The sequence below is a fragment of the Ascidia mentula genome, chromosome 6, assembly GCF_947561715.1.
Source record: "Ascidia mentula chromosome 6, kaAscMent1.1, whole genome shotgun sequence".
In the NCBI taxonomy this organism is placed as follows: Eukaryota; Metazoa; Chordata; class Ascidiacea; order Phlebobranchia; family Ascidiidae; genus Ascidia; species Ascidia mentula.
In genome coordinates, this window is record NC_138571.1 from 20192622 (window position 1) to 20215275 (window position 22654).

General features: G+C 39.4%; 1 protein-coding gene, 1 long non-coding RNA gene and 1 pseudogene across 2 annotated transcripts in view; 1 reads left to right on the plus strand and 2 right to left on the minus strand.

The window, feature by feature from the left end:
- The window catches only part of LOC145907466 (uncharacterized), a 119050-nt gene extending 97282 nt beyond the window's left edge, over positions 1-21768 (minus strand). The window contains exons 1-2 of the long non-coding RNA XR_014402884.1: positions 21739-21768; positions 21602-21655 (exon numbers count right to left, since the gene is read on the minus strand). This is a non-coding gene — a long non-coding RNA (uncharacterized LOC145907466). The remainder of the gene's footprint in view (positions 1-21601; positions 21656-21738) is intronic.
- On the plus strand, positions 343-14122 carry LOC145906366 (uncharacterized; annotated as a pseudogene).
- Positions 16313-20739, minus strand: LOC145906367 (ryncolin-1-like). Its single transcript, XM_082993785.1, has 6 exons — positions 20736-20739; positions 20574-20686; positions 20209-20305; positions 18625-18724; positions 16890-17027; positions 16313-16624 (listed from the first exon to the last, which is right to left on the minus strand). Exons 1-6 carry the CDS (start codon positions 20737-20739, stop codon positions 16441-16443), a joined length of 636 nt encoding a protein of 211 aa, XP_082849911.1. The 3' UTR covers positions 16313-16440.
- Positions 21769-22654: the final 886 nt, after the last annotated feature.

A 22654-nucleotide genomic window follows, 5' to 3' on the forward strand; every position in this document is an offset into this window, starting at 1 on the left:
TCAAGTATATTTGGACAAACAATGGGACAACACTACTTCGTGAAAATGATGCAAGTAAGATCAGTGTAGTGTTTACAAACTATCGAGTGTAACATGATCTCTATGTAAACAATACGTCACATGACCGGATAACCACATGCTAGGGATTCTATTGGTATTCTATTCGAACGAGCAATAACGAAGTATCAAACATACATCTGGTGTCATGTCTAGTCTTTAGCACAGAACTAGACAGAGGAACACTATAACTGGCGACGAGGATAACGAGTGTAAACAACTATAACCTCGACTATACTCGAAAGTTAAAGAGACATACAGACGTAAAAGCCGAACAAAAACAAGATGGCTGCATCAAAGTCTGATAGACTACCCATATTTGACATAACTGATCCGTCAACAACAGGTTCACATTGGGTGAAGTGGGTTAAACGTCTAGAACATGTCTTTGTGTCCGAAGATGTCACAGACAACAAAAAGAAAAGATCTCTTTTGATAATTTATGCAGGAGCAGAAGTATTTGACATTTTTGAAACTTTACCAGACACTGGTGATGCTGACGATTATGACAAAGCTCTTAATAAGTATTTCATTTCGAAGAAACATACTGACTATGAAGTATTTAAGTTTCGTGAGTCAAAACAGTTGGAGGATGAAAGCATGAATCAATTTTATTCACGACTTCACAACCTATCTGCTGAATGTGAATTCCATGATCGTGACCAAGAGATCAAATATCAGATTATTTGCGTGCAAACAGGTTGAGAATTAGAGCCTTTGAAAGAAGAGGTATCAATCTCACAGAACTGCTTGGTATGGCATACGCTATGGAATCATCAGAATCACATGCATCAGCCATAGCAGATCGAATCAAGTCGGAGCCAGCAAATGAAGAAATGGTCTCCAGAGTCAAGCAGAAAAGATTTCCAGAAGAAAACAAAACAGCTTCAAACAAGCATGTAGAATCAAAACACAGAAAATGTTACTTCTGTGCAGGAAACTATCCTCATGCACGCGGACGCAAGTCTTGTCCAGCATTTGGAAACAAGTGTGATAATTGCGGAAAGTTCAATCATTTTCCTCAATGTCGTCTTATGAACAAAAACAAGAGACAAGTTAGAAATACAGAAAACATCTATAGTTCAGATGAAAGTGATGAAGCATCACGATGTGTATCCATGTGTCAAGTAAAGAGCGTCAACTATAAAACACCACACATCATCTTGAAAGTGAATGAACAAGAAATTCCTTTCGTAATAGACTCCGGTGCATCTGTAAACATAATTGATGAGAAAAATCTGAAAAAGTTGAAAGATTGCACACTAGAGAAAACTAAAACAGAGATACATGTATATGGAGCGAAAAAACCATTACCAATCTTAGGGAAGATCCATGCTGAAGTTAAAACAGCAAGTTTCAAAATCCATACAAAGTTGTATGTGGTGAAAGGTGAACATGGTTGTTTGTTGAGTTATGGTACATCAACAAAGCTACATTTGCTTGAAATTGCAAACACCATGGTAAAGGCTGCTGAAGAAAATATCCTTGAATCATACGCTGACCGATTTGAAGGAATTGGCAAACTCAAAGGATACAAAGCAAAGTTGCACATTTGATAAATCAGTACAACCAATAGCACAGCCACACAGAAGAGTACCGTTCCATATCAGAGATAAAGTGAAGAAAGAACTAGAGTATTTGGAGAAGAATGAAATCATTGAAAAAGTTTCAGGTCCTACTCCTTGGGTCTCTCCAATAGTAACTCCACCAAAACCAAACAGTCCAGAAGAAGTTCGCATTTGTGTGGATATGCGACAAGCTAACAAAGCTATACACAGAGAAAGACACATCTGTCCTACACTTGATGATATTATTGCAACAACTGAAAGACAGTTTGACAAATAAGTCAGTCATACGCTATTTTGATCAACATAAAGAAACTGAGTTGATAGTCGATGCAAGTCCAGTTGGGTTAGGTGCTGTCCTTACTCAAAGAGATGAAGATAATAATCTCTATATTGTGGCCTATGCAAGCAATGTGCTCACACCCGTTGAACAAAGATATTCACAAACAGAACGTGAAGCTTTAGCAATTGTCTGGGGATGTGAACATTTTCACTTGTATTTGTATGGAATACAAAAACCATTTACTCTTGTGACAGATCACAAGCCATTAGAATTGATATTCAAAAACCCATCATCAAAACCTCTAGCAAGAATTGAAAGATGGAATTTGAGATTGCAACCATACAATTTCAAAGTTGTATACCGTCCTGGTAAAGATAATCCAGCAGATTACATGTCACGACATCCTATCACTCACCATTCTGTCAAAGAAACAAATGATACTGAATTATACATAAATTTCATTGCAACATCAGCTATACCAACAGCAATGACAAAAACTGACATACAAGAAGCCTTGCAAAAAGATGAAGTAGTTCAGAAGGTTATTGAATTGACAAGAAACAACAAATGGAAAGCAAATTTGGATGGTCCAAACCTAAGACCATTTTTGTTAATCAGAAATGAACTGGTGGTAACAGAGGATGATCTCCTTCTAAAAGGTACAAAAATAGTTATTCCAAAAATGTTACAAAAGAAAGTCATTAAATTGGCACATGAAGGACACCAAGGAATTGTCAAAACCAAGAAACTCCTCCGAGAACACATATGGTTCCCTGGAATTGACAAAACAGTGGAAGAAACAGTCAAAGATTGTATATACTGTCAAGCTGCTACAGTTACCAACAACTATGAACCACTGCAAATGTCAGAACTGCCAAAAAGTCCATGGAAAGAACTCAGTCTAGATTTTTCTGGTCCGTTTCCGTCAGGAGAATATCTTTTTGTATTAATTGATGAATATTCCAGATATCCAATTGTCGAATTAATCAAGTCAACAAAAGCAACCTCAGTCATTCCAGTATTGGAAAAGACATTTTCATGTTTTGGAATACCAGACATCCTAAAAACAGATAATGGTCCACCATTTACCAGCTATGAATTCAAGAATTTTGCAAAACAACTTGGATTTACTCATCGCAAAATCACTCCACATTGGCCAAAGGCAAATGCTGAAGCAGAAAGATTTATGAAAACTCTCAACAAAGCTGTAAGAATCATGAATGCTGAAACTAACTTGTGGAAAAGTAATCTACATCAATTTCTGAGAAACTACAGAGCTACACCTCATCCTACTACACAAGTGAGCCCTGCAGAACTCCTACTTGGAAGGAAAATAAAAATCACTATTCCTCATGTTGATGACATGAAAGAAGACACACAACTTCGTGACAGAGATGAGAAAGCAAAACTGAAAATGAAGAAATATGCTGACAACCATTCACATGCAAAAGAATCACATTTTCAAATTGGCGATAAGGTTCTTTTGAAAGAAAAAAAAGAAGGCAAATTAATGCTTCCTTACAATCCAACACCATTCACTGTTACACACATATAAGGCACAATGATCACAGTACAAAACAAACACAAAACAGTGACAAGAAATTCATCATTCTTTAAGAAAATAAACAAAACATCACAACATGATGTACATACAGATAATGATCACCCATATTTTACATATGACCATGATAACACAACAACTTGTGAAGAACACAGTGCACATGATTTTGTTGAAAGCGACCCAGTTCCTCGCTATCCTTCTCGAAATCGTAGACTCCCTCAGTATCTGAGAGATGGTACTTACATGTAAATGCTATTGTGCATGATTCATTTGCTTGTATATTGCAGTACTTCATTACCTATGCTGTATATTGCCATTCTTCACAATACGTACTTCAAACATCCTTTTATACTTTCATAAGAAGCCAGTGTATGATTGCCAAACTACTTGTGTTATCCTGCCAATTTCTGGTCCGAATACCTCCCAGTATCTTCATATACTGAACCATGCCATTGTGTTACTTTGAAGCGAACCGCCATTGTGTATTATGTTAAATAACCTTGAACCTGTGATTTAACATCTATGACTTGGGGAGGAATGTAGTGTTTACAAACTATTGAGTGTAACATGATCTCTATGTAAACAATATGTCACGTGACCGGATAACCACATGCTAGGGATTCTATTGGTATTCTATTCGAACGAGCAATAACGAAGTATCAAACATACATCTGGTGTCATGTCTAGTCTTTAGCACAGAACTAGACAGAGGAACACTATAATCAGAGCCATAACTCAACTGCTGATTTGAAACAACATTGAACTTCCATCTCTATAAAGCAAAGTATTGTATTTACATTTTTTTGTTATTTAATGTAAACAATGACTGTATTTTATACAAATCTACTACACAACATGTGTGTTTCTTGTTTTCCCGCCATTATTCAGGGGTTTGTTGCGCGGAGGAAGTTCAAACGAGTTCACAAGGCGATCATCACAATGCAGAAATTCGAGAGAGGAAGGAAAGCAAGAAAATTATTCAAACTTCTTCTCGCAGAAATTCGAGAGAGGGAGACAAAAAGGGCGGAGGCGACGATCGTCTTCCAGAAATACACGAGAGGGCGGGCAGCCCGGAAGATGTTTAAGGTAGGATGTTGCTGTTTTTGGATGGTTTCAATGCATAAATTGTTGGTAGTTTAATACAGGATTACACAACCCATGTGTGTCATATTAGTTGTCACATGCCAAACATTTGCGTGACCTCTTTTCAGTGATTGATGCTTGCTGGCAAGGAAACTTGACGCAACATTGTTGGACAACATACTATCAATGACCACACTTGGAGTTTACGATTTTCTACTTAAAATACTAAATACACCCAAAGCACTGTCACTTTGTGTAAAAAGTCATCGAGTGCATTTGATGATACGATTTCCATGGCAACCTTCATGTTTACACCTTTCCATTGTTTAGGTCCTGCTTGAGAAACACAGACAACTCAAGGCTCTTAAGGAACAAATGGAAAGGGAGAGGAAACAGAGGGAGGAACAGGTTTGTCCGTCCCTTACTTTCCTTTTACCCGCCAGCTTTATAAATTTAAAGGTCACAATAACATTGTGTAAGCATCCTGGAACAGAACGGTTTCCTCCACTTTTATGAATTTCCACAGAAATTGTTTGACTAATATTTAAAGTTTGACTTTGTGTTTGCAATAAGTTTGTTGAGGTTTCAAAAGTTGGGCGAATTGTTCTCAAAAATTAGTTTTTTTGAATAAACTAAAACAAGAAAATGGTTTCTGTAGGCGCGCTTGGAACGGGAGAGACTCGCGCGGGAGGAAGAAGAAAAAAAGGCGAAGAGAGAAACAGGAACAAGAGGTGGTAAAAAAAACCTTAAAATTTTCTGATTTCCTTGCATAGAAGGAAAAGTTACCTTTCCTGTGTTGATTGTTTGAAGAAACCCAGACACCAAATTGCTTTAAATCTCAACAATCTGATTTTTGCAGTGGAAATACTGAAAAGATTTATTTTAGCAATTGGTTGACATGTTTGTACAAGTAACACGAAAAGTGCAATATTTTCTGTGTGGTAATCATTCCCACAATACTTGGTCACTCTCTGATTATCTGGTGAAATTTCCCCTTTCCAGATGGCGAGAGAGGCTGAAATGGCCAGGGAAGCGACGGAGAACGGATTGGAGGAGGACGCTGAGGGTCTTCCTTCACCCCCACCGCCCCCACCTTGTGAAAAAATGTACAGCCCCCGCAAATCCATGGATGGCGAACACGTGGGTGCTTGTGTGTGCTACGTTTTTGTGAAACAAATCTTGTTCTTTTAAACAAAATACTTGCTTTTTGGGTTGGTTACTTTCTAACACTTGGAACTTTTAATTTAATTGTTTCTTGGTTTCCGCCAGCAAGAGATTCAAATCATATTTCTATTGTAAAAAAACAACTCGCCTATCTCTTCGGGCAGGAATCGGCTCTTGCGTCACTCGACGCCGTCATAGATTCCGCTGACGTAGACAGTGCTTACTCAACCGTAAACAAGAGGATGCTCTCATCCGGTGGTGAGGAGGAGCTTGATGATGCGGAACGGGAGGAGATGGAGAGGATCTTCCAACTTGAACTTGAGATCGCGCAGATGCATCGACGAAGCGAGGCCAGGGAGAGTCTTGCGCTGGATGTGGTGAGAATAAGTGTTGTGATGTCATAATATGATTCAGAATACTGGAAGGTATTTAAGAACAATCTAAGTTGGCAAAAAACTAATCTGGTATTTTCACAAAAAAAGAATTTTTGTTTGTTTTGCTGACTCTAATAATTTTTAATCAGGATCAACCTGAAGCAACCGATGAATTTGTAACGAACGTGGGTGAGGAATATTACCCCGACGAGAAGGCAGACGAAAACAGAGGAATGGACATTCTACAGGTTACAAATATAAGTTGTTTGCGTGCAAACAACACTGTGAATGTTACTAGGATTTTGTTTTGTCCATACTAACAATTCAATCCGGCTCGATTGTTTAATGGTGGTTGCTATTTTTAAATTCACTAACAAATGATTTTACGTAACCCGAGATCATTCTTATCAGTTGTAATTCCGATAATCAATCCGATGACGTCATCCTCGTGACGTAGCAAGTCAGCTTGTATTAGGTCTGAAATCATCTTGAAATAATTTACCGTTTAAATTATAATTGGTCTTTTGTTTAATGGCGTTTACTGATTGATTTTAAATTGCCGGAATAATATGTTGGACTGAGATTTCCACCTTCGTGGTTCCCAGTCTTCACAACTCGCATTCGTCCAATATGTTCTCACGGCGCACTGAAATTTCGTGACGTTTTAGGGATGTAATAGTAATACAGTTGTTGATATTGATCAGTTCGCTTGTTACGTATCACATTGATCCGTGCAACAACTGAATGGTCGCTCAGTTTGTTATGGAAATAAAATTCAACTCCACGTAAGTTGGCCAACAACATTTAAGCAACAAACTAGCAAGCGTCACACCAACATCTGCCACTGTGAAGATTGGTTGATATTTGAAAACACATCATTGCACAACCTTACAACCTGTTATAGGGTGGCCTCATGAGCCAGTGGAAGAGACGGTGGTGCGTCCTGAGTAACAGCACTTTCATGATCTTCAGAAGCAAACAGGATAGTTTAAAGTGCGGCTGGCTGTTTAAGAAAGCTGACAGTGGCAAAGGAACTCTGAGAGGAACTCTCCCAAGGAAGAATTAGCAGAAAAGGTTGGTGGTCGGCGATGTATTTCATATTATATTTCCGTTGTTAGTTCTACGTAGCAGTTGTAAGTTACACGAAGCTTGAACACTAAACAAGGTACAACAACAAAACACTAAACAAGGTACAACAACAAATAACCAAATCCAGATGGTTCACGCTGCGCAACCAGGAGTTGAAGTTTTACGATAACGACGAAGAGAACGCCAAGTGTCGGGGGACGATCGACCTCAGTCAAATATCCGACGTAACTGACGTCACAGAGAAAGAGAATGGCATTGACATCATTATGACGTCATCAAAAGTGCACCACCTTTCGGCGGAATCGAGCGAGGAGGCGGGGGAATGGTACAGGTGAGTTTAAATCAGAATCGCCAACGTTTGGTAAAAAGTCTTTGGATGCAGTGCGGACTTTCACTGAAAATACTGTGAAATGTTATTGAGTGGAACTTTTTTTCCGCAGCATGTTGATGAAGATTGTATCGAGCACGGAGAAAGAGATAGCAAACATGGATAGCGAGTTCGCAAACCCGAAGAACGCTCTGATGACGGTCGACGGTCAAACCGTTACCCAGGCAACCGCAACATCTGTGTCAGGTGACTCTCGTGTATTTGAGCAAGTTGTCAGTTTCTCTTGAGGAAAAGACGTTACAATATAAATAGGTTTTGGGAGTTCTGGCACTGATTTTAATCTCAGGAATCGGATACATTATGGATGCTACATTAGAACCAATTACTCCTATCGTGGCATCGTGGCGACAAGATGTGAATAATATTAAGTGGTTTGTGACTGCAGGAAAGTCGAACACGTTCACTGTGACGACATCGCAACGTGTTTACACTTTCGCGAGTGATTCGGGGGAGGAAATGCATCACTGGATCACTTTACTCAATGAGAGCAAGAACACAGCAAGTTAAGGCGACAAGGTACGTGTTAAACAGACAGAAACCAAACCCCATTTGACTTCAGGTTTTGTAATGATTGCTTCACAATTGGTCACACATCGAAACGACAAAGTGTGTTTTCAGAAAAATTATACAATGAGTTTTTTTAAGAAAATAAAAGTCAGTAACACTTTCTTTTATAACTCAATACATATTTTCTTTGTGGTAAGAGAACTTTTCGGGCTCGCCCACAATCTCAAATATTGTTAATAAACTTTCAGGCTGGCCAGGATTCTTTCATACAGCAAGGTTGGTTGCTTAAAACATCTTACGAGAAGCAGAAAGTGAGTCACCAACGTCGGTGGTTCGTTCTGAAACCAAACGCGATCGAATATTTCAAGAACAGCAACCGCGATGCCCAGAAGATCGGGTCGATGGGACTCAACAGTCTCTGTGTTGTCACCTCACCGGACGAGAACGTCTTTCTAAGTCCCTGGTGTATGTAGGAGTAAAAGTGAGCTTTCGTGTGTTTACTAGAGATGAACACTTGTTAATCGAACCTCGCTGTGAGATCCTGTATAGTTGGACGATTCCGTCTTACCATGTAAAACACGTAACACTTTAAATCATAAAACGAATGTAATAAAGTTTAATAATATGTATGTTGCCTACACAAAAAGCACTTGTTTAAACAGGATCAGTCTGGTGTAACACAAGGGAAATATACGTTGATTCCTTTAAGCATGTGATTTTTTGTGTAATATTACTGAACATTGACCGGCAGCTGTAGTTTCGATCCACACTTTCTATACTAGAAGTTACGCCACCTCTATTTCACTACAGACGCAGACAGGTTTGTGGGAGATTGTGGTGTACGGGAGGAAGCACACCCTCCGACTCAGCACGGAGGTAGAGGAAGACGCGAACATCTGGAGCAGTGAGATCCAGGCTATGATAGATGGACAACCTCTGATTATCACCAAAACAAAGATCCTAATGGACAAGATCAAGGTACAGAAGTGTAGAATTAAAACTGTGCTTATTGCTTGGAGTAATCTGCTTTCAGGGCAACTATTTCGATCTAATATGTCGGTAATGTGTCTAGTGACTATCTTGCCACTTATTGCATTGAAATTACCTGCTTAAAAAACACATCAGGGAATATTATTACAATGTTGTTAACAAAACGACTCTGCCCAAAGCATTTCATTATTTCACTTATATTTAGCATGTTGACCATAGTGTATGAAAATATGACTAAAAATTTGTGTATGTTGCAACAGCGTTCAGACGACAATGAAAAGGAGATCGACTTAATCTACAAAAGGAACCCAATCTTCAGGCAATCAAGCGAACCTTTAAGATCCCCTTTGCTATCCCTTCCATACGAACAGGTGACCCAGCAATTATTACAACTATCCGTCCCAGAATCCAATACTAACGCAAACTTAATAGTGCTGCAAGTATCCACGTGGTTGTCATAAAACCACGATGACGTCAACATCATCTTACCCGAACTATCTGTGACGTAACATTGCTCACATTGTTGTGTTGCTAACGAACCAAGTTGATTATTCAAAAAAAAATATGAAAGTATTGGTTTCGCTACTTAGAAAAAAAGGCATAGAAATCATAATCAACCGTTGTTTGCTCACAGGTGCCCTCTCGTGACGACCACTACACGTTGAGGGACGAGGCTGTGAGGATTTTTAACGTCCTCCTTCAAATGGAAGAACGGACTTTTCAGAACATTGAGGAGGAAGCGAAATCACTCCAGGTAAAAAAACTTAAAAATTTGTTTTTAAATTTTGCTTTTTGATATTTCTCGAATTCCCGCCTGTAATTGAGTTTCCTCCCCTATATATTTGCACATTTTATGACGTTTGTCAGGTAATTGTGGATATTCCTTTGCAATGAGTGGGGAATGATGTTCACATATCACAATTTATATCAAAGTTTTGCTTGAAGTCAATCAGCATTCAAAACAGACAATCAAAAAGCATTGCGACACCGTCCAGCCAACAAACCATCTATCTGTTCGTTTCAGGCGATCATGCGAGTGTGCCACGGCTCCAAGCTATTCCAGGACGAGCTTTATCTCCAATTAATCAAACAAACCGCCATCTACACCCTCCAACTCACCACAGACGAGCAAATGTGTGACCAGCTTCATGTGACGTCATGTCCGCATTACTGGCATCTCATAGCTTGTATGTGTTGCGCGTACCACCCATCACGTCCTGTGCTGTCTTACCTGAAGCTGCATCTAAAGAGGTATGACGTCACCAAAGTGTGTAAATAACTTGGTTATCCAATGTAGAGTTCGCGGAACCCTTAACACAAAAGGTTTACTGAATTTGGGGGTTCTTGGTTAAGTTAAACAATCGTTCTAGGTTTCGCAGACGAAAATTTTGTGAATATCTGATCTGAGCGCTAATTCTAAAACATCTCTAATCCCACTTTTGTTGGTAAACCAGAATTTATTGCTTGCCTCAATGCTTTGTATTCCCAGTGAATTTGAAACAAAATGCTCGTTTAATGAGAGATAAGCCAACAAATGTCTTAAACCTTAACGTCCACCGACGATTTTGCCAGGCCAAACTGGTGGGGCGTGCGCCACTTTGAGAAGCACTTGCTACTAAGCAGTAGTTTTGCATTACAGCGGGTTGGGTTATCTTACCTCGCGCTGTTGACTGCACACAAATGTGCCATAAGATGCCTGGGAATCTGTACAGTAATGATTATTCGGGGATCCCTTTTCACCGTTTGTTTATTAACATCCGTTATCAGGGTACAAGAGCGATTTCCTGGCACTCTTGGTGGAGCTTATGCTGAGTTCGGTGAAAATGCGCTGAGTCAGCAGACGTCACGTCGACGTGAGATGGTTCCTTCCATTGCTGAGATTTGTGCTGTGCTGGAGATGAGGGACCTGGTCACTGTGATTAACTGCTATGGTGGCGCAACATGCGAAATCTACATCAACTCTTTCACCACTGCTGGAAAGGCAAGTAGAGCATTGCTGCAAATTGTAATGTCGAACACTCGGAAGTATTTCTTGTATAATTTTGAATTGTATTTTCTTCTGATGAACTGGTTTTGCTGGTTGGTGGCAAACATGCTTCTTTTTCAATATTTGTTATTAAATTATGTTCTGCATTTTTATGTGTTCAGAAGCGTATCGTTGTTTTAGTTACAAAATATTTTTACTTTAAATTGGAGGATTTAGTTTAGACAGTTTACGTCCAACTTTGGTGTTCAGGTTGTCCAGAAACTCCAGCATGGAATGAACGTGGAAGGGAATAAGAACACGTTCGCATTATTCGAACACAAGGGCGATGTTGACAGAGCGATTGAACCAAACACTTTCCTCGCTGATATCGTTGCAAAGTTCGAACAGTAAGTTGCCGTTCGAACTTTTTTACTTGATTTGAGAAGTCTAGTTACAAATTCGTTGCAAGTAATTGGTCACACAGCTCAAAGAAGAAAATAAAAATATTATCGTACAAAAGTAGATTTTCGCAACATGTAATTTAACCCTTTCTCATGTAACGCGAAACATTCGAATTTAAACAGAACAAACTCGGAATCACAAACGAATCCGGATAGTGGCGGTAAGGATTCGGAATGGGTATTCTACTTCAAACTTTACTGTGTGTTCGATCCGATTGATGCACGGGAAGACTCAATCGAATATCACTTCGTTTACGAAGACGTGAGTCGGGAGTTTCTCTGTTTCCATTCAGTGATTTTAGTTTTTTTGATTGAAAACTTGCCTCGGTTGATTCTGTCGTCATGGTAACCTAGCATCCAACGCGGATTTCACGGAGCCGTAGAATTCCTTACATGAGCTACTGGACACCTTAAATCGTCTGGGTTCCTTCTCAACTCAAATAACTTTGGCGAAAAAATTTCGGGAAACACTGACCTTGAGTGCTTGACTTAAAATAAATATTTACTCATTTTTGTATTTTGTATTTTCTAAACGCAGGAGTTTCCAATGCAGAAAATAAATTTCATACAACCTCTAGCTTTCTTAAAAACATCAACTCAGAACTTCCCTATTGTCGCAGGTCCACGAACAAGTGATACAGGGACTTTACCCTCTATCTGATGACGCATTGAAAGATATCGCAGCTTTAAGGTTGCAATTCGCTGAAGGAAATTACCATCAAATCAATATTGAGTAAGTTTATTTAAGTGGAGCCGAAACTTTATCTTCATTGCTTCGTTCCGTTTAACCAACAAAAAGCATAAAAATATAAAAATGCCAATGGATTTTCAAGACTTCTTTTGCGAATATAAAACATGGATTTCATTTTCCAGTAATGACATCAAATATTATCCAATCAACAAGTTGATGGCCGCTTACGAGATCACAAACGAAAACGAAGACTTCTACTTCAAACGAACCGATTCTTTCTCGAATGAATTAAATGCAAACTCAATGCCAGCCAAGAAACGTTCTGTGAGTAAAGGTTTTTATTCGGTCTCAATTTGATTTTTTCGGTAATTAAGACGTTTTCATAAATTACGTAAAATTCCAAACCCGCCACGTAGATCCCCCCCTCTTCGAACACATCCTTTCATACCATGTTAGTTATCCGATCCCATGGGGGCCTGACTCGATAAACTGTGGTTTTATCGGTGCCCATGCCATTTTATTCCGCATATTTATTGTTCACACGCGTTCAAGTCGTTTTTGTTCAAAACAAAATTAAGTTATATTTGGACGTTGGCACCAACCGCACATGAATCGTATTCCACAACTAATCGTCATTCTTTAAATCAGCTCGTATATTGATAGTTAGTAAAACAACAAAGGATTTTAATTTGTGGACGAAGCGAATTGAGGCCGAAACGTTAAAATTGAACAAATATTTTTTGGCAACGAAGAGTTTCGTCAGATTTTAATTCTTTCAGGGGTCGAGTCTTTTCAACACATTCCGGAAGAGAGGGATGAAGAAGGTGAAGGAGGAAGGTGAGAGCGGTGAGATGAAGAGGACTCTCTTCCTGGAGGAACTGCAGGATGTCAAATCAAACGTCCTGGATAGATGGAGGAGATTGAGAGGAATGCCGCAAGAAGACGCCGTGGTCAGTATCACAATAATCTCACTAAACAATAAGACTGGAGTTTTTGTGTTATTGGATGTCGGTGCATCTCTGCCCGTGGTTGATATTTATTGGCATTGTATTTGGGTGCTTGATGTTTAAATATTATTCGCATAATTTTATGTTCAGCATATTTCGCGTTCTCTTCATTCCGTCTAATTCCTTTTATCTCAACAATTTGTTTCAGGCTGAATATGTTAACCTTGCACGTCGGTGGCCCGGATACGGATCCTACTTGTTTAAAGTTGAAAATCACGACGCGCAGTTCGGTCAAACCCTTCTCACTCTGGCGATATCGGCGCAGGGAGCAACTGTGTTCAAACGAGGTCACTCACAGTCCCTGGATCATTTCTCATATGAAAAGTAAGTTTGATCGAACACAATGGTTCGTTTTCAACGCGGAAAGACACGAAACTTGTTGGAGTTATTGGCTCTCAACATTTCTGCTTATCGGTCTTATGAATATAATGCAGTTTATTTTATGAAACAAAAACTTACCATTACCATAGTAGTGCAAATTGTAAATTGACTGAACTACCCTTCTTGTGGCGCTTACCATAGTAGTGGGGTAACGTGGAGTCAATATTTCCCTGCAGTTTATTTGGCGTCAGAAAACAAAATTGTTGGTAAACTACGGCCCAAATGTTTGATTCGGTCAAATGCCGACTTACAAAAAAAGTTTTCAAATAGAGTCTCGGGTTTGCTGCGGCCGGTTTCGAATTCGGCTCTGACGTTTGAAAAGTCTCAGAACCACTGTTCCAAACAATTAAACAAGATTTTGCAGCTACATTCCTTGAGTTGAACATGTTATTGTGTCTTCCTCTCAGGATCCAGTCTTTCGGAGCGGGATCTGCGAATGTTTTCAGACTTCAGACCGAGTCAAGAGGGGACATTTCCTTCACCGCAGAACAAGTTAATGAGATTGTGAAACTCATGCGAGCTTACGTCACCGCCCTCTTCCGCCGAAAGCATTAAAAGTTGACACCGAGCAATTTTATTGCGTTCAGATTTTAACGAAACTTTAGTATTTGTCGTTCTAGCCACAAACTTGAATGTTAAGATCAGGGGTTTTCCACAGGATCACCATATGGACCACAGCGATCTATATCAATGGCTTCCACATTACCACACAATATTACCTTCGCCGATGCATGTTTTTGTGACATTACTCAGCAAAAACTTTCGTCGGTTGGGAGGATCCACAGAGTTAACCAGGGTGTCGTTGTACCCGAACGAGCTCGCGAGATGTTCCAAGTCTTTCACGTCCAGTAAGGTTTATTTACAGGATCATGTATCTTATAGTTTCGGCATACACGCTTCATGAACCACACCCAAAACATGTGTTTCCGCTTAATTTTAACATCTAAATAACGTCATGAATACGACGACGTCACCACGTAACATGAAATATTCCAACCGCTTTCGTACCTATTGTTGTCAACCCTTTTATCCTTAGACTGCCTATCTTTTAACATTGTTATCTGTCTAATATTATTTATTGTACATTTGCATCAATTTATTGTATGCTCGATTTGGTTGTTTTATAAACACAGTTCCTTGTATGTCTGCGGCAAGCCAGTTGAGGCCTGTGATGTCACAATTGCTTATTGTTACGTTCCAATTACTGATATTGTTTCACTGTTGCTCGGTTTTGAAAAAGAAACAAACCCTGAATTGGGATCGAAAAGAAATTCATATTTTGAGATCTTGTCGGAAAATTCTGGTTTTTAACATGGCCTGAAACTGACGTCATGATCCTTGGTGTTTGGTGACTGGAAATTCTATTTATCGAGTAATTTATTTCGAGTTCAGGAATCAATTCTACAAAACTTCACTCTCTCCATGCCATCTACATTCTGCCATGGAATGCAACCGGCAGACGCATCAGACGCGTCTGTGTCCTCCACAAACTGCGGTGTTAAGTTAGGTTATTACACAAGAGTGTACAAGATGTAACCTTGGGAGGTGACAAGAAAATGATTTGTAAAAGAAGGCCAAAGCTAGTATGCTACTCATGCCGAAGCAAACGTTTCAAACACCACTGTGTTCATCATCAGTGCCAAGTAAGAATGAGTTGCAGCAATGTATGCGCAGAGGGAGGCAGGTAACTGAACAGACAAAAACAACAACACAAATGAAACACGTGACAGACGCCACTCGAAGGCCCACGGCCGTTACGTCATCATTTGGGCTGCAATGAGGACCTGGGTGTTGACAAGAAACCTTGTTACACAATTTACCCTCACATTAAACCTTTCCCATAAGTTGGTGAAATGGCGCCGAGATATCCGTACATTTCTGTAAATATTTGGGGTGAATTGGCGTGACTGCATTTTTGGGGTTTATCAGAGAAAGTCGAACTGAACTAAATCAAATTTACTGACATCCTCGAATCAGAAATCAACTGTCAAATCTGATGGATCAATGTTTATATTTACATGGATTATCAACATAAAGCATGGAAACGGTTGCATGCGATATTACAACACGACATGATATACAAGGAATGATAAAACGGAATATGTTGTCAATATCTAATTGACACGTTGACATAATTCTATGGAAGAAGTGGCATCCGAAACACACAAAATGTAACAATAAGTAGTGTCGACGTCATATTTGCAATTATTATGTTGTTTTTTTCTGGCATCAACCGTTTTTTCAATAACGTCGGATAATAATCACGCTGTAAACCAAGTTTAACTCATTTACGGCGAACGTGCTATTCGTTCGTTGACACTTCCAGCAACAAGCCGCCTTTTCAAATCAGTCACGTGGCAATCCGAACTCAAATAACCCGGTATGCATTTTCTATATAGGCCACATGTCTTTTGCGTAAAAAAGATACGAAGGGACAGAGGACAAAGGACATATAGGACAGAGACTTTTTGTACGCGTGGTTTGTAACGTGTTATTGTTAATCCTCGTGCGCTTGTTTATTATATATTAAACTGATCGATTGACTGTGGGTTTGATAGCAGCCTTTTTATCAGGAGTCAGATATACGGCAGTGTTATTATTTGTGTAGACGTTTTGAGTAACGCCCTACAAATACCATGATAATAACAAACATACAAAATGGCAAAGTTTTCGCTACTAACACAAAAATTGTAAGGATTTGTGGAATAAATTCGGTTTGGTATAATTGCTTTCCTGTTATTTACGATTTAAAGCCTTTATCAAAACAGGTGAAAGTATTTACAATGTCTGTCAATAATTGTAAATCAACACAACGTTGCCATGGTAACCAACGACGCAATGTTAATTTTCGTCACTTTAAACCTTCCCAACATTTACTCGCATTTCACTTTCATCTTAGAACTCATTATTCCGCCATATGAGTTCTTCCAATACCACCAACTCATAGTGCTGTGATGAGTAGAAGTTCTCGACCACAGACCATTGAGGTGGGCATCTGAACAACCGCGATGCCACCAAGCTCCACCATGAGTCGCAGCACAATTACCTCCCCCTGACCTGCAATTATAATTAAGTCGGTTGTCAACAACTCTGTGTTACAACATATTTAAACTCAGTTAAAACTTGCGCTTAACTAAAACTTTAACGCAACCGCCTGTTTCAGAGCAATTGATTTTTACAATTGTTGATTTAGGGTGGGCGGTTAACTTTGTCAACGAAAATCAACTATTTGAGGAAATGCATTTTATGTTTTTTGACTCAACTCGATTTACTTCGTTAGTAAAACAGAAATATAATCAGACACGTTGTCATTATTACTCACGCATCATTGTCTCTGTTGCGTGTTGTAAATCTCATCCCGTTTAGACCGTGGTACCTAGCCATGGAATCTCCTATGTTACCCGAATATCCGGATATAGTAATTGTGTAAGAACTTCCTTCATCACCAATGCTGAAAGTACTGAAAAGAACAATGTCATAATGTTTAATTTAATGCAAAGTAATTTAAATAACAACGGATAATTTGTTGTTTTAAATCAATCCGCTTACATTGGTTTGTTGCTCATGGAAATGATTGTTAAACATAAAACCCTTTATGACGTAATAAACGACATGTGTCATACATTGTGTTGTGTTGTGTGGGATAATTATTTGTCAACTAAGCAATAAACACAGAGTGGGATTAGAAGTTTTGAGAAGGAAACCCAGTTATTTTTCAACTTTAAGTTCACAAACGACTGGAGGATTACAAGGAGGCTTTATTGTAGCTGAAGAACAAAGCGGATAATTCTAACTTTCCAGTCAAGATGCAACGTTTTGACAAAGGTCAGTACTTGGCACTCAAGATTTTACCACAAGGACTTGGGCAACAACGACCGCATAAACTCGTCTGGGCAACAGATTTTCCTTAACCTTTTTTAAGTGGTTCTTAACCTTTTTTATCTCATTTCCTACTTCCAGTGTAAACGGAATCCTTATTTCCCACTGGTATTTACATTTTTTAACTAAGAATTTGATTATTGTATTTTCGTTATATCTGTTATACTTTTTTAACTTTTTCTACCGCATGGCATTACCAATTACCAATAAGTGTACAACACACAGTGAATACAGATCATTATATTTCGTTTACAACTACTTTTGTGTATTTCGGTGCCGACTAATTATCCACCTACAACCCTAAAATTTCCCACCGGATAAGAACCACTTGGCCTAAGGAATTAACTCTGCAGGCCAATGCACCCATTTTCTTGCATAGAGACCCAACAATATCCAATCAACCACGCAACGACCAGCAGCTAACCCAGGGGTGGGCAAAGAGAACACGGAGTGTTTACACTATACAACTTATACACTGACAATCAAGTTGTTCCAGCGTCTTACACGTCGCGATTACGGGATTTTTGTTGCCTCATTCAAAACATTGGGAACAGAGAATGTTGGGCAGAAAATCGAAATTTCAAACCCTGGATTATGCAGGTGTTAGCTGGAGAATATAATAATCTTTTTTTCCCATATATCGATGCGGGACACAGCACTAATATTCACTGGATTGCTGCCACCAATTGTCAAACGGTTTGGCCGTGGTTAATTTCGCTTGAACTGTCATCCAGATGCCTATACGCTTCAGAAGATTTGGAATCAAGGGAAAGAAAATTTTCTGCAGCCACATTCTCTAAGCGCAAAAAGGTGGCGTTCGACCCAATCCGAGCCCCACTGAGCTCAGTCCCGGCAATCCGCGACCAAGCGATCGCGCAAACCTCAAGAGCGGTGATGTGGGGTCGTTACGAGTTGATTACCATCCCTATGTGTGTGCGGTATCTAAACTTTTTGTTTTCATAATTATTCCGAACCGAGTAAATGCATTGAAACACAGCAAGAATATTCTGTGTTGCTTCAAACTTAAATCCCGAATTTTGTGAATCTGACGTAACAAGGGGGGTATTTCCATAATGTCTTTTAAGATTTTGTTAGTTATGACGACCTGGCAGCATCGGGTAAATTATCGTTGGAACAATGGCATTAAATTGAAAACGTTAAATACGTCATAGTCTCACCTATACTCGGCAAATCCTTCACCTCCGGAAAAATCCTGAAGATCAACACGAAGGCGACATCTTGTGGACGCACTGGTGATTTGATGCAGTTTCTCCAAACCTGATAAAATTTGTTGGCTGTAATAATATTGCTGAAAACACTGGAATTTAAATTGGATTAACTGATACTGTTATATTGACTCTAGGATTGTTACGTAGCTTGCTTGAAACGTGTTGTTTAGTTCCCCTGTATATAAACTGGGTGTGTACAAGTTATAACAATGTGTTCAGTAAAACAAACCTGGAACTCCTGTTGCTGCCACGGGCACATTGCAATTTAAAATGTACCGCTCTTCTGGCATGAAATATACGTGCTGTATTTTTACGACGTTCCGTCTGCCATTCAGCGAGACTTCATCAGGTATTGATATCGCAATTTTAAAGTAAACTACACTAAAATATTCAGGGGCACAAAAAGAAAAAAGGACAGGTTGACACCGCTTGTCAGATCACGTGACAGAGGCAAAACACGAAACAGTGCGGGAGGCGCAACAGTTTACAACAAATTGTTATAAACTGCCGAAAAGTAAACATCCACTGTTTTTGTGAATGTGAAGCTACTCAAGAAAGAACCGCTTGGTGTGGTCCAACTCCTTTTCCAGAACTTGGAAAGGGCTTTATCGAAGGCAACTTCGTGTCGCAGTGTCACCGCATACTTGGCCAACGCAGTCTTGCTGGCATCTTTCGATGCGACATCACGGCGATGCTCTTTCAGTCGCGTCTTAAAGGCCATTCCGGTTTCGCCAATGTAAATACCATCGCAATATTTGCATGGTATTAAATAGACCATTCCCTTTGGTAGCAAATAGGTCATGATATTAGAATGCCTAGCATTGTATGGGGCTTAGTGTAGACTTTTATGCCATAATCCGACATCAATCTTCGCAATGTTTCGTTGAGGCCAGGGACGTAGGAAATAACAACTGTTCCGCTAGTGGGCGTTTTATCCTTACGGGTTACTCTCGGTATATTTTGAGCGTGCCATAACAGTGGTGATTGATAGGGATACCGGTACATTGGTGAACAATGACACCACATCAAAGGATACCATGCTGTCATGTTGCTCCACTCGTAAGCTCCGTACCTCGACTGCAAACTCGAGTGAGTTTTTCACATGGTGCGGAATATTGCCCAAGAAAGGAGCGATTATTTTAGCATTCTTGAGTCGCTTCACATTCACAAAAACAGTGGATGCGTCAACGACAAAGAACAATGTGTTTACTTTCCTGCAGTTTATAACAATTTGTTGTAACTGTTTCGCCTCCCGCAGTGTTTCGTGTTTTGCCTCTGTCACGTGATCTGACAAGCAGTGTCAACCTGTCCCTTTTTTCTTTTTTGTGCCCCTAAATGTTTTAGTGCAGTTTACTTTGAAATTGCGGTATCAATACCTGATGAAGTCTCGCGGAATGGCAGACGAAACGTCGTAAAAATACAGCACGTATATTTTATGCCAGAAGAGCGGTACATTTTTAATTAAAACAAACCATTGTTCAAAGTTTTGCAACATTTGTACTTGGTTAAGGATTGCTTTATTGGAATACAAACCCATCCAAAATTCTGTTGATAGATCCCCAAACCCGTTCTTGTAATCCACCCAATCTCTATCGAAACTAACAGATCCATCATAACGACGCTGGAACACCTGGTATTTATCAAGTAAAACACTTGACACTGATTTTCGGTAAATTGGTCTAAAAAGTTAGATGACCTCCATGTCAATATATGACTTTTCACTTTCGTGTGTAATTTCCTGACCTTTATAAACAACACAATCCCGGGCGTATGGTTAAGTATTGTAATGTGAAATCGTAAATTACTTGTCGTGCATAATCACCTCGCTTAACCAACATAGCGCTGGTGCCAGGGATTGCCCACCCCTGTGTTAGTGATATTTACCACAGGATCAATACCTGCCACCCATCTTCACAGTAAACTTCATCTTCCGATATGAGATGTTGGCGACCTTTAATATCTGAAGTTTTACAGGAAACCGGTGGAAGAGAATCTATGAGATTCCAGAGACCTGCAGACGGTTAAAACTCATCAGATTGGCAGAAGTATTTGAGTTAAACTCATTCACACGCGAGTAGGCGGTGAAAAAACAACAATATTTGCACGACCTGCATTATGACCAGAATATACCGGTGCCAGATGGAATTCCTCTCTGATTCGCACCTGATGACGTATATGTTGGGTTTGCCAATACCTTTGCCCTTAACTCACGTCATGACTCGCTTCTGCTCCTAGTGGTGTAGATATCTCACCAATCTATACCACTAGAGGCAGAAGCGAGTCATGACGTGAGTTACGGGCAAAGGTTTTTGGAATTTATATTTAAATAAAGATTTATATTTAAATAAAGTAAAACTCAACTGTTGGAAGTGTTACTCAGTTGACCTTGCAGTTGATCCACTCTGTTCGACAACTCTGTGAATATAATGTTAGATGTGTGAGTGGACATTGAATGTTAAGTGCATGAACTTAACTGTTAGATGTGTGGTTCTGCTCACTCTGCAGTTGATCCACTCTGTTCGACAACTCTGTGAATAAAATGTTCGATGTGTGTGTGGGCGTTGGATGTTAAGTGCATGAACTTAACTGTTAGATGTGCGTTTCTGCTTACTCCGCATTTGATCCACTCTGTTCGACAACTCTGTGAATATAATGTTAGATGTGTGAGTGGGCGTTGGATGTTAAGTGCATGAACTTAACTGTTAGATGTGCGGTTCTGCTCACTTTGCAGTTGATCCACTCTGTTCGACAACTCTGTGAATAAAATGTTCCATGTGTGAGTGGGCATTGAATGTTAAGTGCATGAACTTAACTGTTAGATGTGCGGTTCTGCTCACTCTGCAGTTGATCCACTCTGTTCGACAACTCTGTGAATAAAATGTTCGATGTGTGAGTGGACATTGAATGTTAAGTGCATGAACTTAACTGTTAGATGTGAGGTTCTGCTCACTCTGCAGTTGATCCACTCTGTTCGACAACTCTGTGAATAAAATGTTCCATGTGTGAGTGGACATTGAATGTTAAGTGCATGAACTTAATTGTTAGATGTGCGGTTCTGCTCACTCTGCATTTCATCCACTCTGTTCGACAACTCTGTGAATAAAATGTTAGATGTGTTGAGTTTTGTCACGTGATTGGTGAGTACGCAGGTATTTACACCACTAGGGGCAGAAGGGAGTCATGACGTGTGTTACGGGCAAAGGTTTTAGCATTTGTTATCTTGACACATCTGTGAGATATCAATTTATATGAAAATGAAACTCAACTGTTGGAAGTGTTACTCAGTTGACCTTGCAATTGATCCAATTTGTTCGACAACTCTGTGACTAAAATCTTCGATGAATTTACTTTAATATGATTTTATGAGAGTTCACCGTGTAGGGGATTTGTGGTACTGCTGTGTTTGTATCAAATATCTATCTGTACTGCTTGGTTTGTTAAAGTTTCCTATCCAATAATAAATTTTGTCGAAAAGTGTTTAGAGAAGAATCTTATACCTGTAACAAGTCTCATCAAATCTTCTTTGCCAGCCACAGGTCCTTGGTCTCCCTTTTTACCTCGGTGACCTCGAGGTCCACGTGGTCCCATCTTTCCTGGTCTTCCAGTCTCTCCTCTGCCACCTTTCAAGCCGGAATGTTCTATCTCTGATCCTTGTTCTTGTCCATCACAAACAACTCTGCATACTTGTTGTTGGTGAGTTATAACAAGATGGCCAACCAACAAAACTCCAAACAAAATAAATTTCAACATTTTCAAACAAGCTAGACTTTGAAAATCTGTAAATAGTTGCTCAGTCATCACATGGAAATTAACAAAGTAAACATCAACGTTAAATTTGCACCAAAATTACCTAATTAACAACTACACTGAAAATATGGAAGATTCACTGAGACCTGCTGGCGAAAATCAATACACATTTATGCTGCGTAGATGAAACAAATATGAAAATAATGCAAATGATAAATGTGGAGTTTAAATA

Excerpts from the sequence above, each read along its gene's own strand:
- LOC145906367 (XM_082993785.1), bottom strand. Across the intron at positions 18,725-20,208 it reads ATCAACAGAATTTTGGATGG|GTTTGGAGAAACTGCATCAA; the intron begins GTTTGTATTCCA and ends AAATTTTATCAG. Across the intron at positions 16,625-16,889 it reads CGCAACAGAGACAATGATGC|GTCAGGGGGAGGTAATTGTG; the intron begins GTGAGTAATAAT and ends TTATAATTGCAG.